This window comes from Styela clava, chromosome 2 (genome assembly GCF_964204865.1).
Source record: "Styela clava chromosome 2, kaStyClav1.hap1.2, whole genome shotgun sequence".
In the NCBI taxonomy this organism is placed as follows: Eukaryota; Metazoa; Chordata; class Ascidiacea; order Stolidobranchia; family Styelidae; genus Styela; species Styela clava.
Window position 1 is genome coordinate 20,792,990 of NC_135251.1, and position 17,987 is coordinate 20,810,976.

Genomic DNA, 17,987 nt, shown 5'->3' on the forward strand with positions numbered 1-17,987 from the left:
ATTTTAACTGCCGGTCGTTTATTGATATTGGTGAATGTAAGCAATTGTCAACTTCAATAATTAAAGCGAATAGGGGCTTTCATATTTGGCTAAAAGAAAGGGAAGGATGGAAACAGTTTAATGGTTTCATCACAGGCGGGTAGTCGCGCACGGTTTGAAATGTTATGACTCCTAATACAGTATATGGAGACTCGATGCACCTCTGGGAAAACCGCGGTGTTGTCAGTCTGGCTTCGAAGACTAAAAGACACTGAAATAAGAAAATTACGCGAGTGCGAACCGGCGAGAGAGTTCATGAGTTTGGGTTTGCTTGTGCTCTTTTTGATTTTCTATTCATTAGCGACGCGGGAAAATTCTTGATGAGATAACAAATGCTGGTATTTATTTTACCAAAGCATGGCGATGTTAGACAATCCAGACTGGCTCTTGGATCACATTCGCCATTCCTTCATTACAAGCGATGACACAGGAATGTGCGAAATGGTTCTTCAGGACAACGATATGATGACACTGTCACAACACAGGTTGAGAATTAAAGAGTTAAAAGAAGCTAAGCGCATTGAAAGGGCGAAAAAGAATCAAGTAAGTTTAAATTTTCTAGTAAATTCAAACAATAAAAATTTCTGAAATTGATGTCTCTTCGTTCAGACGTTCTGGTATTATTGCAAATTTAGCTTTTGATTTCTTATGAACAGTCATTGTTGAGGTAGGGGAACAGCTGTTTTATTTGATAGGTATCCTATTTCTGTATTTATCTTGAGTACGGTATCTTAACTTCTGAACTTGTATTTATGATAAAATAAATGCAATAATGGCTTAGTTCATCTGGATCTATATGATAAATATTGTGTCATTTCGCTTATTTCTGTTTTTTTAGTAAGTTTCAAAATAATATCTTAACATAGTATATTTTGTATAGTGGGTCAAACGCTAAAGACATAGAAACTCGTTGTTGTGTATGGTCCAGTATGGAATGAAGGATTGATTGACAAAAGACCCAATAATAATAATACAAGATATTTACAGAATATCATTGATATTCCAGAAAAAAGGTTTACCTGAATCATTTGGAAGATCAACACCTGTTGGATCTCCTCGAAGAACACCATCAGAATCGTCAACTACTTCATCTTCTAATCCTGTTATCGATGCTGATTCATCTGAAGCACTTTCTCCTCTTGCTCCATCACCTGATATTCTTTCTGGTTTGAAATTTTTCATGAGGCTTTTTTACCTTCATGAGCTACTACTGATACATGAGGAAGTACTATATGTTGAAGGACAGAATTGTTTTCATTGTATAGAGGGTTTTGATGGCCCAGTCTGGATTTCATGGCCTTTTTGAACGAGAAATCGGCTGTGCAATCAGAAATTCTCACGTGCAAATCTGAATTCCCGGCTTGCAATTATAGCTCACAGCGTGCAAAACAACTGTGCCCGCGTGCAATGATTTTCGACTTTAGATACTGTTCAGTACATCCCCGTAAAGTTATTGGATAGAAAATATGTTGAATCAGAACAAAATGGACATTCGACCTTTGACCCCGAATATTATTACTATACTTCGTCACTAATTTTGAGAGTGTTTGTGCAACTTTAGATAGACTTTAGGTACATCCGTGTAAAATTATTGTATAAAAAATATGTAGAATCAGAGCCGTAACTGACCAGCGCCGGCAAGTCTGGCGATCTTTTCGTCCATAACTATTCTCACGGGATTCCTATCATTCAACACGATACGCCATACCGCTAAGCAATTTTGTAATACGGTCTTTATTGCTTCGCATTTTTCGATCAGGCGAAATCTTGCAAGCTAGTATATAGTCGACAATTGTGGAGCTACAATTTGTTGGCATCTTTATATTACTGGATTATTAATTTAAAAGCCATTTAAATCAATTTTCATTGGTGAGCAATTGCAACTTTTCGGCGTGCAAAATTTAATTTGCTGGCGTGCATTTTTGCGGAGTGCTAGCGCCCTCTGGTGTGCACCTGCCATGGAATCCAGTATGGTTGATGGCCAAATCTGATAAATGGTTATAGATGATACTACTGGTGTTGAAAGCATTTTTTTCCAAATAGGCGATTTCACTTTTAATCTGTCGCAACAAAAGAACATGGTAGTATAGATCAATATGATACGTATGGAGGCTAAATATAAACAAGCTATAACTTTCTTATTTTCACCTTATCTGAACAAATTTTTTTTCGATATTTAGTTTTGCCTGTATACCTAGTTATTGTTTTGTCAACTGTTATTTTTGTCATACCACAGAAATTTAATAATTGAAACATTTATAAATATAACTAATTGGACAAAAATATTATTTGTTCCATTATAAACGATTATGTTAGTAATAGTCAAATATGATACAGCAGTATTTTTCAATAATCATTGTATCTGGAAGTTGAACCTACATATTCTGTACATCTACAAAATCCTAAAAATCCATCATTTTTACGATTGGTTTTGCATTTTAACCGAGTTGATGCACGGCATGAAAGCTAAACAAATGTATTATTCTACAGGTTGGGATTTTGGGGTTCGTAGACGATCAAACACCGCTCAGAAACTTGAGAGAATTCGTAAAGAGAGACAAAGTAGAGTCAAAGTAAACAATGTGCCTTGGAGAAAAAAGAACCCAAAGATAACCGAGGTATACTTTAGATTTCTATGGCGCTTGAGGCATAGAGGCAATTCAATATCAATTCTATTTATGAATTTATTTGTGCTTTGCAATAATAGGTTGGTTGGTTGGTTAATCAGTCGAGAATAGTAAAATATTTGTGAAATTTCAATTAACATTTTCTGTAAAGTATAGAATAGCCATCTATTTATAAACCATTTTGAAATTACTATAGCACAATAGCTCTCTTTACATCAGGGTTTCCCAAACCACGCAATGGCTTCACCAAGGGTCCATGACGATATGAAAAGAATGTGATCGATCTTTAATGATTGATTGCAATGCGTCCTTTGGTTGAGCATTGCCGATGAATGCCTGAATCCATTTCTGTCAGGAAAGACAATTAAAATTTTATTGCCTCTTGCAAAAACATACTCGTATTAGGCAGCATTTCCAGCTCTCACCAATATGATGACAAATACAGGAAACTTTGATTTACATGATAAACTCAATATTTCTATCATCCACCATCATTTGATGTTTATTATTTCTGTATCATTTCTATCCTGAATTAACTTAGGAACAACTAAACACAATGTTTGAGAAGAAAAGATTGAATGATGATGAAGTTTTCACGAGTGATGATATTTCCACAACGTTGAGCAGAGTCAAGTTCAGTGCGAATGTAATATCTTCAACAACTTTACCTAGCAATAGTGAAGAAACAAAACATTATGGTTTTGCTGTGAAAGACGATCACTCGAATTCTCCTACGGTTGATGGATTTGTGTTACAGATACCAGTACCTCATCTCTCAAATCATATATCTACGAACGGTCTGCCTGAAATCATAACTAGTAATGAAGTTGGGACTTATTCGAAAAAGAAAAACGCCATTTCTGCATTGTCTACTTTATTAATAACGCAGTCTACGGATCAGTATGATAACCCATTTCGCGAATATTCGAAATTTGATGGTCCAGGACAAACAGCTGGAGTAAAAAAAGTGGATATATTTGTTTGGCCGTATGGTGCGGAGAAACCAAGATTTGCAATGTTGGTGTCGGTACTAGCACAAAAGGCAAAGGTGGGTCAGCTACAATGGCATACGCAGTTCATGATTCCATATTTTTTAAAATTTCGATGTATTTTTTTAACTTCTCAACTGCAACACTTCATTCTGAGGTTAACATGGGCTATCTACAGCCAGCGGACTAAATTCGGCCGTCAGGTGATTCAATCTCGCCCTGCAAAAGGCTTGTTAGACTATGATCGTAGCATGTGTAAGTTGTATTTTAGGTTACCACATACTTTCATGATATGGGGGACTTTACTAACAAAACTTTAACTTGTTTTCTCGCTCACTCAATTCGACGGCGTGCTCTCCACACCGTTTCTTTTGTCTTGTGTGCTTGTACTTTCCATGTTACACTTCTATGGCCTGCCAGTCTGTGTGGGCAAAATATTTGGCACTGTGCCCACTCCTGTTCTAATACCTCATTGGCTACGAAGTATATATATATATAGATCCCTTTGGTAAATTATGGTTACCGTAAGTCTGGGAAGATCATTGGAGTTGGTGATGTTGTGAAGAAATCGCTTTTCCCTGCAAGGCTGCAACCACTGGACTAATTGTTTTCAAACTTGAAGTTGAAGATTGATTATTAAAGGCTAGGCTATTCCATTTTTTGGTAATCTTGTTCCGAGGCCTATGGGGCCCAGTATTCACCCCAAATTTTGATGTTTCATTGTAATTCACAGAATGCTTTTTTGACATTTGACTTCATGCCCATTAATTTATGTGTTGCTGTCTTGTTTTGTTTAATCAGTTTATGATTTAACCATTTTTTAAAGGGATGTGTGTTTCTAAATAAAGTATATCGGTAATGTCATCAAACCATCTTCCCTTTACACGAAAATATTATTCTTCTAATTTTCTGATGTGAAAGATTTATTTATTTACTGTATTATCTGCTTCAGTAGATTTGAAAAAATAACCTAATCGTATTCAACATAGAAGTCACCTGAGCACCAAGCAAAGCCCTTTTGATGTGCTTCACCTTGTCTGGATGAATTCAATTATTTTCAACGTTTCTTGATATAAAATATTTTAGTCCGGCATATACCATTTCAATTGCAAATTTATGTTTATCAGGTACAAGATGTCATAGGTTTAACATGTTGGAAATATCTTGTTGAGAACCAAGAGCCTCCGTTAACAGGAAAAACTGTACAAGTGGGTTTGTTTATATTTCTTATGTAGTTTCATATTGTTTTGCTTGATATTACATTGTACATTGCTGTATTATAATAATACAGCTGGGTCATTTTTAATTACTATATGAAAATTATTTTATTGGAATTTAGGTAACTAGTTACAGTAATGTAAAGATAATTGGAATATTCAGGTAAATTTAATATTGGTGATATTCGATAAAATTAATAGCCTATCTTACTTAAAAATATTTTCATTCGAAAATTTCTGATTATAATTTATAAGCATTCAATAACTGACAGTCAGGCATAAAAAGATATTTTTTTCCGAGTTCTGGCAATGGTTGAAATCCCATGCCCACCACATCACCCAGATTCTAATAGCTGGGTAGGCAATGCCGAACCTGAGAGATTATTGATCATTAAAAAAAAGCCGCTTGTATATCGTTAGATATCCATGGATGCTTTTATATGGCCTTGTTTGAAACGATAGGTGTGAATAACCATCATATAATTAAACTCAATTTCTGTCCATGTGATTCCTGCATATTTTAATTGTTGAACATGAGCGAATCTAGAATAGATTTAAAAAAGTATTTTAGAATGTATTTTGAATGGTTAACTATTCGATTTTGGTCATTCTTAGTTGTACATATTCAGAGAGTCCGAAAATAAGATTATAGATATAATTAAGGCTTGGTGATATTTCTGTAAATTATTTTACAAGTGAAAATGAATATTTTTGTTGAAATTTAGTTTCAAAATACTTGGCAGATGGTGATATTATAATGTCATCTTTCAATGTATATACTGGCATTGAACAATAATACATTTGTGGTATAAATGGTATATATATACTTGTATTTTGGTTTGGTGGAAGGCTGGCTGGCCCACAGAAATAATATTTAATACTTGGTTTCATCAAATTTTACCAAAAGTAACAATTTAAATTAAATAATGACAGCTAATTAATGTCACTTCAATTTGAATAGTTACATGTTTTGCATAGTTTTTATGTTTGTGTAAATAATGTTGGATTTGTTTATGTATTCAATTTTGCTTTAATTCTAACTAATTGGGAAAAATAATAACTACTTCGTTTGAAAACCCATGTTTCATTATGGTAAAATTGTTTTCTGTTTTTGCTTCTCGCTAATCATGGGCTTCAAAACTAATAAAAATCAAGATGACATTGATTTGAAAAAAAACTGTCTTGAACACTCCAAGTTTGATTAGGAATGCTCATCCATATCTAAAATAAAGATACCTACCGTAATTAATAATTCACTATGTTTGGGCAATAATCTGCAAAAGGTCCTTTTACAGATAGGTTTTTTTTTAGAAGTGTGAATTGAATGCTTGGAATACTTGACCTACTTTATGTTTTACTACAAATAAAACAGTTTGAATTAAAGATTGATTCTTGAACTGTTGAATATTGTTCACACAACAAAACAGTGAATCTCTGCGCACTTTGTTGTGGGTCTAATCATTCAACATAAAAGCCAAGCACTGTAAGCACACAGTAATAATTCTTTTATGGTATGCAAGCTTTGAGTTGAAAAAAGTTCATCTATTTTGTTGAATTCCACTTTTAAAGAATTTTACTTTTAAGTGCTGCTTTCTTGTCTGTGTTGAAATTGTCAACAAATTGCCAAATTGTGACAATAGATTACAGGTCTTGGTATCTCTGCCAAATGAGCCCTTTCAAGTCGGGTGCATGATTTACAAGGAGTATGAAAAACATTTATTGAAATAAATTAATTTTCAGAGATTCTCACTTCATATAGCAGAGGATGATGGTACTGTCGATACAGATTTTCCTCCTCTCGATCCAACAGAACCATTTTCCAAGTTTAGTTTTGCTACTTTATCACTGGTAGAAAAGAAAATTACATCTGATGAAGATGATGACGATGAAAGTGGAGTTAAAGAAACTGTTTTTGTTAAAGTAAGATATAAAAATAAATCATGTGTAGGAATGTGTCCAGATTAAGGAAAAACATTTTCCCCATAACGGCTTTATCGATTCTGTATATTAAAATGGTTATCATGCATATGTGCAACAATTTTATGAACATTAAAACAAGATTATTTTTTAAAATATAGAAGGATGCTAATGCTAAGGAAGGTTATCGAAAAACAAATTGATTATTTGAATGCATATGCAGTTATTTGCATTCGAAATCAGCGATATTCGATTATAGCAATTTGCAAATATATGATTTTAGGTAAAAAATTGAATTTGAAATTTATAAGCATTTGACTTATGATGATTCTAACTTCTGACACTGCAAAAAAAGGAAACTGATCAAAACAATGTAAATTAAAACTATGACCCAATTTAGGGTACTCTCGTATTGTGTGTAACAGGTTAGGGTTAGGCCAATTTTCCTTATTTTTACACAACTTGATGTAAAATAGGCGAACAAAATTCGTTACCTCCATATTGGTACAAAGTACACACACTTCTGGAGCGCCCAATTTAGAATATGTTTGATATTCAAACATGCTATTTAAGTTGTTCAGTTTTGGCCATCTCTGGTATCAGGTGATTCTAACGTTATCACTTGGTATATCAATATTGTGGAAAAGTTCATCGTTTCACAGTTACTTTTGAGAAATCATCTCCACCTTATATACCATTTTGATTTAGTTGTATTTTCAAAATATAACATAGCTTGCGCCTCGGAATAGAATAATTACTCATCGATCTCAAGATCGGTAAGTATGTTGATAGGTATTTGTCTGTTTGTTTGTTTGTCTGTTAGATACACGCGATATCTCACGAAAGCGAGGTTCAATCTGCTCCAAATTTTGCATGTGCATTCATCATAGTTCGGAACAGAAGCCTATTGATTTTCGATGAATTATGTCGTATAATTAGCGAGTTATTAATTAATTAGTGATGGGACACACGGTGTCACTATGGAGTAAGAGCGCTGTTTTGGAGGATCCCCTAACCTCCGATCGACAAGTCTTTGGTCTCCGACCGATATTCTCGTTTTATTTTTAATATGATTGACTTTTACAGGTAAATGATTTTGGCGGATCGTCTCTTGTGAGAGTTGATGATTTGAGTATTACAATGGGAGAAATTCTAAAGAAAACACTGAAGAAGCGAAAAGGGCAAACTTACACCGGAAGGTGTGAATTTCTATGCAATACTAGTTTTAAGTATTTGAATTTTTTCAATCTGCTTTATCAAACCTATAGAAACGCTCCCAAACCTAAGCTTTTGCTTAGTAGGGTGTAAGAAAGAACGTTTTTGATATTTCTCGAATACAGTGTATTTGGTATTATATATCTGCGACACCTAATGTTTACGCTGCTATTCTAATCATATGTGTTGGAGATTTTAAATCTCACCCATTTCATAATCCAGAGTTAAGAATCTTGGAACGCTATGCCATGCCCAAAATATTATGTTCCTCCCAAATCCAGTAATTCCGTGACTTCTTGTTATGAGCTTTGTAAAAATACACCCATAATTTTTTTATGTTCTTTTTATTGCTCTTATCCAAATTCTGGATATAGCAGAGTATAAAAAACATCCTAATACAATCTTTATCAATGTTAAACGATGTTGCTCAAACATATTTGTTTTAAATTAATCGTTTTGTCATTTCATGTTTGCTTTCTCATTCTAGGTATCGACTGGAATACCAGGATAGAGTCGGTGTTGCGGTTGATGAAGATCAAACTTTAGAAAGTACTGGTACTATGGAGTTTTATTTAGTTCGAGAACACAGTTCCCGAAATAATTATATGTCGAATACTTTTGATGGAAGCATAAAAACAATGTCAAGCGGGCTCTCACCGCCTAATGAAGACGAATACAAATTTCCGCCAACACAGAGAACACCTTCACAAAGCGATAACTCTTTTATATTTGTTCCAACGATGGAATATGTCACATTCAGATTCTATCAATCGCACAAAGTCAGGCCAGCGACGCCTGTCGATTTCTCTGTTGGTCCCAGCCAGGTTGATATTGAACCTGTGGATCGCAGAGAGACAAGATCGACTTTCGCTATTTTTTTATCACCTAGAAAAACACTTTCTATTCGGGTTTCTATGTTAGCATATTGCGCAATACACGATTCGAAAAATCGTGCAAATTCACTTTCAGTTTCACCGTCTTCCTCTTCCGGTTCTTTTTCTTCTTCAATGTCTTCTTTTGTAAATCAAGACACTATTTCAACAAAATCAACCGATAAATCAATATTCAAACTTTATTATAAATTATCTGAAAATCATACGGACTTTAAACATCTCACTCTTGAAGGGCCGAGTGATGATGTACAGGACGCCGTTGAAAGAGTTCGAAACGTAATGATGCTCAATGGAGACAGAAATTTACAAGGAATTTTTGAAGCAATCAAATTTGGAATACCTCAGTCAACTTCTTCGGTTAGCAATAGCACTTCTGCAAAAAGGAAAGGCAGCATTTTTCGGTGATATTCAGAAAATAAGGCACATTCGCAACTTTATTCAAATTTTGATTGTTCAAAGATTATGGGTTGGGAAGAATTTAACAAGAATTTGTTTCGAATGCTAGAATTCGGAAAAACTGAAAATATGGTTTTCATCAAAAAAATTTGACTCTTGCTAAAATCACTACTCAAATTTAACAAAAACTCTTTCATTGTAATGTATTACAAATAAGCTTTTTTAACATAATCAAATTGTTGGCTAACTGTTTTTTTAAACTTATCATGAATTCTCATTGTTACGTTCAAGTCCTCAGTTATTTTGGTGCATTATTTGAGAATAGACCTATTTATTCTTCGCCAGGCATGTTGAATTTATTAACGAAGGTTGGAATTAATAAATACTCGTATAGGTTGCAACCTTTGTTAGATTGAACATATCTTCAAGTCAATATTTTTGCAGTATATTATTTGAAGATGCCATTTACATCTTCTATGTATTGTGGCACGGTTTTACCAATACAAATTTTCACGCAATGCCCTTTTTTATATTGGCCTGTTCGATCATTAATTTTAAACTGTTGGATGTGAAAGCGAACTTCCCAATCAACAAATTTTGCACAATGGGTTTATCTTTCAAGGTGCTATTAAAATGAGAACATTCTTCCACATGGTGCTTTCTGCGAAACCTGAAAATTAAGAAATTTTATATGTAATGAGGGATGGGCTTTATGACGATTATTTCATAATTATCATCTGTTTTAGAATATGTCCAGATGGAAAATTCATCAAATAATAGGAATTTGGCACATCAATATCAAATTTTACATTTTGCACATTTTTATGGTTGGTAACTTAGAATAACGGAAATTTAGAAATTTCTGATTTATAAAGTTGAAAATTTGCAACACTCTGTATTTCAAGCGAGGACCTGGTTCGTGATCCCAAGTATTTTGTGATTTGAAATGGAATGATCATCTCAAAGAATAGTAGGAAACGAAGGCATGCTGTAATATATAATTGTTTTAATTGGCTAATTCTAAAGAAATGCATGTCTTTTTCTGATGTCAAATATTAAAAAGTGTTTTAGTTCTTGTTATAAAGTGAATTATTTCATAGCCTCTTTTGCGAAAATAATATTGTTATGAGTATTCGATTTTTGCTCTTCGCAAAATGGCTTTTGTGTCCCTTTTTGATTATTGAGATTTTTTACTTGCTCAATTAACTAACTGCTCAATCGCACATTTTCTACCTATTCGGTGCAATAAGAAAATCAATGAATGAAGTGATCGGTGTCCCAGTATATCACGATGAATCGGAAATCTGGATAGGATTTACATTTTATCCTGGGGATAAGAAAGACGTTAAGTCGGCTTAATCATATGATGAACTACGTTCTCTCGTCCGGTTACCAGTCCATGTTGGGTATGGGGTTAGTTAGCCAGTTATTTGTTTTCAGAAGCATGGACTTAATTAATGTGTGTCTATCGGGTCGGTTTACAATCCATAATTACATGCTGAGGTTATATTAACCATTACCCACAGTAGGTATTTTGATCAGTTACCCGTACCCTTTCTGTATCTGCTAATGGATAAGCCGTCTTATCGGCTTTCCTCTCCCTCGGGATAAATATGTAAATCCTAATGCGGCTGAAAGATTCAACTTGTTAGTTACTCCTCCAACTTAGGAACTTTTGTTGAGAAAGAACGTGATATGATTAGGTTAATTTGTCAGCTTTTTCTTCTCCAGATGAATATGAACGTTTTACCCGACTCCAGTAAGGTATGCCTGTACATCGGGAGTCTGCGCGGCGGTGTGGCTCATCGTGCTTAGCGTTAGGAATACGCTCGCCACCGCACCTCTGATTACTCTGCGTGGGTTTGAATCCAACGCAGGGATGATTAAGTGCGAGAGAATTGCTGGACTCCTCTCCGCCGCAGGGTGGTTCCACTTAGTTATAAATTCGTAAGTGCTATCCATGTCACTGATTTGTCACAATTATTACTTAATGCCCTTCAATAAAATCCGGGGTACGTCGATGGCTGCATGCGTACATTATCATGTTTGCGCATTGATTAGTCAATATTTACCAAAATAGTAATTACGCGTAAGGTTATCATTCTGGCTTCGATACAGATATATAACTGCCGCTGATCTTCTTTGGTCATGAAGCTTTCGAAAAGAACTATTTCTTTTTTGGTAGCAGTTGTGTCTTTGGTGATCGTTTGTTCTGTAGCTGTTCTTTGCGTCATCCTTCTCCCAGTTGAAGAAGAGCATAGTCCCGATTTGTCTGGACGGGATTTTTCATTTCGTGTTACAACGAGTGGCGAAATAATATGGACGGATACAAAAACGGGGAGCAAGAAATTAGGTATACAGTCAAACATTCGCGGACAAAGCGACTGCAAAGACAGTGTGTGCCATCACGGTATACATTACCTGGAAGATAAATCGCCTGGCGAAGTTGAGGTGGGTGCTATCGAGTTCAATTGCTTTGGGATGGGAAGAGAAAAGCCGATAGGACGGCTTAACCATATGGCGACCCACGGTCTCTCGTCCTGTTACCCTTCCATGTCGGGTATGGGATTAGTTGGTTATTTGTTTTCGGAAGCATGGACTTGATGGTGGAGGAAGCCGTAACCGACAAGTGGTTACGTCAACCACCCTACGGCGGCGAGGAGTCCAGCAATCCTATCGCACATAACCCTTCCCGCACGGGATTCGAACACCTTTATATAAATTATATATATATATTATTCTACTAATCCACTCTTGTGGTGATTTCTGATTAAATTTCTTCCGTCAATAAACATCACAGCAAAATTAGGTGAAAATAATTTGATACGAAGATGCTGTTTATTCGGGAAAACCTCACATATGAGGAGTCAAAATAAGCTCAGCAGCGACCTCAAATATACAAGTAAAAATTCTTTAATTTTCATTAATATGGGCTGTAAATAAACAGTCAGTGACTATACTAACATTTGCTTGTGAGTACCCAATAAGCAATAACCCATCGGAGATATCGTGTTTTTATACAGTGTTACGAGGTCTTTTCATCTAAGGACACCACGGAGGAAAATCTCGAAGTACAAGATTGTGTATTTTTTGAAGAGGCTGAAGACAACGAGAAAGTCTACTGGTACGGAGGTTCTGAACTGTACTTGCAGCGCTGGCCTATAAATGAGGTTAACAAAAGAGCCTTTGAAGTGTATCTATCAACTGACCTACCTTGGAGACATGGCAACGTATTGGAACGATATTGGTTGTCTTCTAACGGCGCGGCGATTTTTGTATACTCGAACGTTCCTTTGTCAGTCAGTCAAACTGCTAACGAGACAATTTGTTTTCGTGCAGCATATAATAATACTTATTATTTTGGACTCGATTATTCTCCATCGTCTACAAACGATACCTTTTCAAACACAAAAACCGAATTACGATACGCTGTGTGTCTCTCTAATGACGCTACGGCTACCCACGAGGCAATGCTCGAATCAAGAACGAACAATAGCTCTGGATTTATAGACAGGCCAACAGGTCTACCTGATACCAGAATGTTCCAGGATCCAATCTGGTCAACATGGGCGAGGTAAGAAAACGTAGCCTATATATATATATATCGTAAATGACCTTACATGGAAAATTAACTATCAAACTGGCACTGTAATCTGGATAAATATTGTTGCGACTTTTTTAAGCAAACCTACAAATTAAGTATTTTAGTGGAAGGCAAATTATTTACTGATCTCATTCAGAATACAATGTTTGATACAAAGCTCCTGTCAGTTACAGTTGGTGCTCATGAATTTGATTTGTTAAACTTATCGTTCAATCTTAAAAGCATAACTGTCAAATCTTGGAATGGCGACCATCGCCTCAAAGTGCGAAGCATTGTCAATCAAAGCATTTCTTAAATTTTGAAAAGCAGCTTTTCGTCTTGCCTTGTACAAGAAAACCGTTGTAAACATCGAAAACGGAACATCTCCTTGTCCTGTCGTTATTTTCCGTCCTTTGCTTACTTAAAATAAATGTCTCTACAGCTGACAAGGGCAAACTACGGCACTCAGACCAAATCTGGCCCGTTGGGTCATTCGATACGGCCCGCCTGATCCTGCCACAACCAAACTAAAACCAAATTTCAATGTTCTAGCAAAAAAATAGCTCATAAATTCGTTCAGAATGCGATAAAATTTAGTTTGGCACGAAGCTTATTGTTTTCCACTCTTGCTTATGTAACACTGTAGATAAAATTCTGTTAATAAAATGTAACTGTTTACGTCACACTTACATGGGTCACTCACACTCTAGGGGTGAAGAGTTTTGGCCCATGGTTTGAAAACCCTGCTCTAAAGTATAGCCAAATCAGTCACATATGAGAGCTTCATAGATGATAGTCAACGTAGTCATACCCACCCAATTGTGCCTCTTTGTGTATCAGTAGTCTTGAAATTTCTGAAATTCATTGCGATTGAAAATAATATTTTTTTGAAGGTACAAAGAAGACATCAACCAGAGCATAGTCGAGAATTTCGCAGAGGAAATTATTGGATATAATTTCACAAATGCTCAACTAGAAATCGATGACGGATATGAGACGTATTACGGCGACTTTACATTCGATGAAACAAAGTTTCCAGATGCTGTAAAAATGATCAAATATCTGCATGACAAGGTTTGTCTACTATCGAATCATAGGTAGTTTTGTGTCTTGGGTGTCGCAGCTATAAAACGTCTGGTTGCATATTACATTTATTCATTGTGAAATATTTTCTATGTGTTTTTTTTTGCGTTGAAAAATACATCATATACTTCACTTCAATTGGAAATGTTTTCTTTATGTGATCCATTCTAATGTAGGGTCGCTGAGTAACACATGATTATGAAGTCATTTATATTGTACGATCGTCATAATTATGGTTCCCAATGATGTAACCGTTTTGTTCATTGTTGTATATGTAGGGATTCAGGGTAACGACTTGGGTTACACCTTTCATTAACCAAAGATCCAAGAACTTTATACCTGGACGAACCAGAGGATATTTCATCAAATCATCAGAGACTGACAATTCTCCGGATTTAGTAGTATGGTGGAACGGAATTGGTGCTGTCAATGATTTTTCAAACGAGGACGCATCGACGTGGTAAGTTCAGCATCAAGACGGAACGATTATTTTATTGAAAAACCTTCATCAGTTTAAAAAATAATGCATTTGTGGTTTTCTGCTTTTACCAAATTTTAAATCATGTCATAAAATCATAAATGAATAAATAATTGGTAGAGACAAAGTTAACTCTTTGAACCCTGAAAGCCGCTAAAGCGGCTTTCCCGAGAAAGTCTTCTGACGCTGAAAGCCGCTTTAGCGGCTTTCGCATCCCGTAAGAGATATGCAACTTTGACACCTCATATCTCGCGAACCATTCATTATATTTAAACAAGTTTTACATCGTGTGAAAGATAATCTACAGGACTAAGTATAATTTTAAAATTGAGATAAAATATTGTGATCATCTTATGAAAATTGGCAAAATTAAAAAGCATAAAAAACTGCTGAAAATTGCTCAAATCTAATTGACAAAACTTCAATTTGTTTTCGATTAAACCTGGTACATTATCGACAAAATTTGTAGAATTTGAAGATAGCTTTCCAGTGATACCATTAGATTGAACTTATGTTGCACCATTCGAATTTTAGAAGCATTTTTATTCGTGATTTTGTATGTCGCAAGATCGAGGCGACGTCAAGGTGACGTAAATAACGACCTACCACATTTACGTCGTTACGCAGCGACGTTAAGCAATTACGTTGGCACGTAGCCCCTTACGTTTCATATGAGAAACACGTTTCCTCGCATGCTCGTAAAGTCATTTACTTAAGTTCGTACTCGTGAAGCGACTAAAGACTTGTAAACGATACACGGGGAAATTTACGCATTACATCCAGCCTCAAAATCTGTTCGACTAAAATACACAATACGCAGTGTTATTGCCGTTTTAATTGCATAAAGATATGAAAAATACGAATAGCAAAAATAAGGATTTCTAAAAACGGAAAGATGGGACATATCGATGGATGCATTGTTTAGCGCCATTGCTGAGTTTTATTGTGCCATATTTTCTTCTTCCGATAGGTGAATACTATCCAATATTTCATCTGGACAAAGCTTTCGTTTAAAATCCATTGTAAATATAGCGATATCAGGAATGTAGCGTATATGCAGTAATTTCGAAAATCTAATGAGGCCGCAAAATGTAAAACACTGACCAGGTGAGCTACTGGTGCCACCATGTCTTCCGTGTACCCGTTATCAGTTTTTTTTTTATTCAATCTTCATGATATCCAACGGTGAATAATTAGCCTTGATGTTTCCGGCGAAACCTCATAAATGCATGAGGATCAAATATTTCGTTTTGGCCATTCATTTCCGTCCAATATCCAAATAGTAAACGTATATAGAATGGCCTTTATATTCTAGCAATTTTACTACGTTCGATCAAAAATCGTCTGAAAGGGTTTTATCTGCGGCCGAGGATATGATACTGATGCAATGATGACACAATCTGAACTCAAGCTGTGAACGACCAGATGTGCAATTGCGCAATATATCTCACGCAAAGAGTTACGCACGAAACGTCGCATGAACGTTATCATGACAATGTCGTCGTCGCCCTTTGCGTAACGACGCAACGCGTCGTTACGCAAACTTGGCGTCAAAATAGTTGATCAATTTTGTTCGCAAACCATTTGAATCGATAGTACAAATTCTGCAATAAAATGAGTTATGCGTATGTTAAGAACGTCATCCGTATATTCTCCGAAAGGTAATTTTGTATACTTTTTGTATACTTGTATACTTTTCAAAATTTTACCTATATTGATGATACATTTCTAAAAAATGTATTAAATATTACCCAAATACAAAAAAATAGTAGATGGGGCTAAAAATAGGCTTACACATCTCATCAAAACATCTCGTGAAAAATAATGCCAGGTAAAATAAAAGACTAGATAAGCTTTTATATGACATATTACAGACCATCTGATATCTAATGGTTTACAAGTTATTTTGATTTGAAGTTAGGGATATTACAATTTTTTTTTTTGACGCGTCAAATCGATGCGACGCCGTGGGAGGTCAGGGTGAGAGAGTAGCATCGTTCTGGGGATTCAGAGTTCAAAGAGTTAAGACTGCATTTGCTATTAATAAAAATTGTCAATATACATTATTGTTTCCTTATTTGTGTATTAATTTGTGTATTATGCCCTCATTGCATTCAGGTATGAAAAGTTATTGCAGGACGTAAAGAAAGATTATGGAATAGATTCATTCAAATTTGACGCTGGCGAAACAAACTACGTACCTCGTAAAGGGCACACTAAGAAAAAAATTTACAACCCCGGTGACTACACAACATATTATTCAATGTCTGCTTTTAACCAAGGAGGAAACATGATGGAAATGAGATCAGCCTGGAAGACACAATCATTTCCATTTTACATGAGAATGATGGACAAGGGTTCTAGATGGGGTGGATTCAAAGGCATAAGAACTGTCATTCCCACAGCGCTGACTTTTGGCATCATTGGATACCCTTACGTGCTACCTGATATGATTGGAGGTAATGCGTATGGAAATCTCAAACCTGATAAAGAATTATTTATTCGGTGGCTTGAACTTACTGCTTTTCTTCCAGTAATGCAATTTTCTATTACGCCATGGGATTACGATCTTGAGGTGACGGCACTTGCAAAATTTTATGTTGACCTCCATCGAACTGTGATATATGATGAGATAATGAGAGTTTCACAAAAATATGTCGACGGTACAGGTAACTTTATGCCTGTAAGTCCAATTTGGTACTGCGCTGCACTCGATGAAACAGAAGCTTTTGCTAGTAGCGACCAATTTTTAGTTGGTGAAAGGTATCTTGTTGCTCCAATTGTAAATGAAGGAGCAATAAAAAGAGACGTGTATTTGCCGAGGGGGAAAAACAAAGAGCCTATACTATGGCGTGACATGTTACATCCGGAAGAAGACATTTTTAGAGAAGGGGGGCAGTGGGTGAAAGATTATCCGGTGGAACTTCATGAAATATCCTGGTGGGAAAACAGCAAATTTGCAGAAAAATGATTTATATATTAGAGATGTTCAAACTTATATTTTAAATTAGTATCTTTATGACGAAGTATGTTTAAGATAAATGTACGAGAGAGAAAAAATGCACATGTACTTCTATGTCGTATAACCAAACCGTTTATTTTTCATGACATGCGTTTCAGCAGCCTCTTTAGAGTCAAAGTTGATCGACTCGCAGTGTTACACAGATACCCGTTAAATAAAAAAAATGGAGATCGGCTCAACGTGACTCATTTTCATCCCACTGCTTGGCTTATCTTTCAATATGATACCGTCAATAATGTATGTTAAAACTTTCAGTTTGAATAATACTATGGAATATATTGTTTCAATGCCTGTCCGTAAGTTACAAGCAGTTACCATGATTAAAAACCAGGTTATTGAAATGGTTCCTATTCTTGCTATAATAAATAATCAAATGGTTCGAACGAACTGGTTCGATTTTCAATTGTCGTAGGTGTCGTTAGACTCATTTTCGGGACGACTTATATATTCAACAAATTACCATTTATCACTTCTGGTAGAGGGGGCTGATTCATTTTCAGGTATTTTTACAACTTCGGTCCAAACAAG

At 35.5% G+C, this 17,987-nt stretch overlaps 2 protein-coding genes across 2 annotated transcripts; both read left to right on the forward strand.

Moving 5' to 3' along the window:
* Window positions 1-45: 45 nt before the first annotated feature.
* LOC120336542 (target of rapamycin complex 2 subunit MAPKAP1-like) lies at window positions 46-10,437 on the forward strand. The gene is made up of 8 exons (XM_039404238.2): window positions 46-582; window positions 1,046-1,205; window positions 2,530-2,657; window positions 3,208-3,714; window positions 4,783-4,863; window positions 6,613-6,792; window positions 7,876-7,988; window positions 8,492-10,437. Exons 1-8 carry the CDS (start codon window positions 397-399, stop codon window positions 9,300-9,302), a joined length of 2,166 nt encoding a protein of 721 aa, XP_039260172.2. The 5' UTR covers window positions 46-396; the 3' UTR covers window positions 9,303-10,437.
* Window positions 10,438-10,652: 215 nt separating this feature from the next.
* Window positions 10,653-17,763, forward strand: LOC120336544 (myogenesis-regulating glycosidase-like). Its single transcript, XM_039404240.2, has 5 exons — window positions 10,653-11,744; window positions 12,317-12,867; window positions 13,770-13,950; window positions 14,238-14,419; window positions 16,556-17,763. The coding sequence occupies exons 1-5, from the start codon at window positions 11,442-11,444 to the stop codon at window positions 17,406-17,408; spliced, it is 2,070 nt and encodes a 689-aa protein (XP_039260174.2). The 5' UTR covers window positions 10,653-11,441; the 3' UTR covers window positions 17,409-17,763.
* Window positions 17,764-17,987: the final 224 nt, after the last annotated feature.

Bases quoted from the DNA above. Each gene is read 5' to 3' on its own strand.
- LOC120336542 (XM_039404238.2), top strand. From the start codon at position 397: ATGGCGATGTTAGACAATCCAGACTGGCTCTTGGATCACATTCGCCAT. The intron at 1,206-2,529 runs GTTTGAAATTTT...ATTATTCTACAG, and splicing joins ATCACCTGATATTCTTTCTG to GTTGGGATTTTGGGGTTCGT. The intron at 6,793-7,875 runs GTAAGATATAAA...TGACTTTTACAG, and splicing joins AAGAAACTGTTTTTGTTAAA to GTAAATGATTTTGGCGGATC.
- LOC120336544 (XM_039404240.2), top strand. From the start codon at position 11,442: ATGAAGCTTTCGAAAAGAACTATTTCTTTTTTGGTAGCAGTTGTGTCT. The intron at 11,745-12,316 runs GTGGGTGCTATC...GTTTTTATACAG, and splicing joins AATCGCCTGGCGAAGTTGAG to TGTTACGAGGTCTTTTCATC. The intron at 14,420-16,555 runs GTAAGTTCAGCA...CATTGCATTCAG, and splicing joins AACGAGGACGCATCGACGTG to GTATGAAAAGTTATTGCAGG.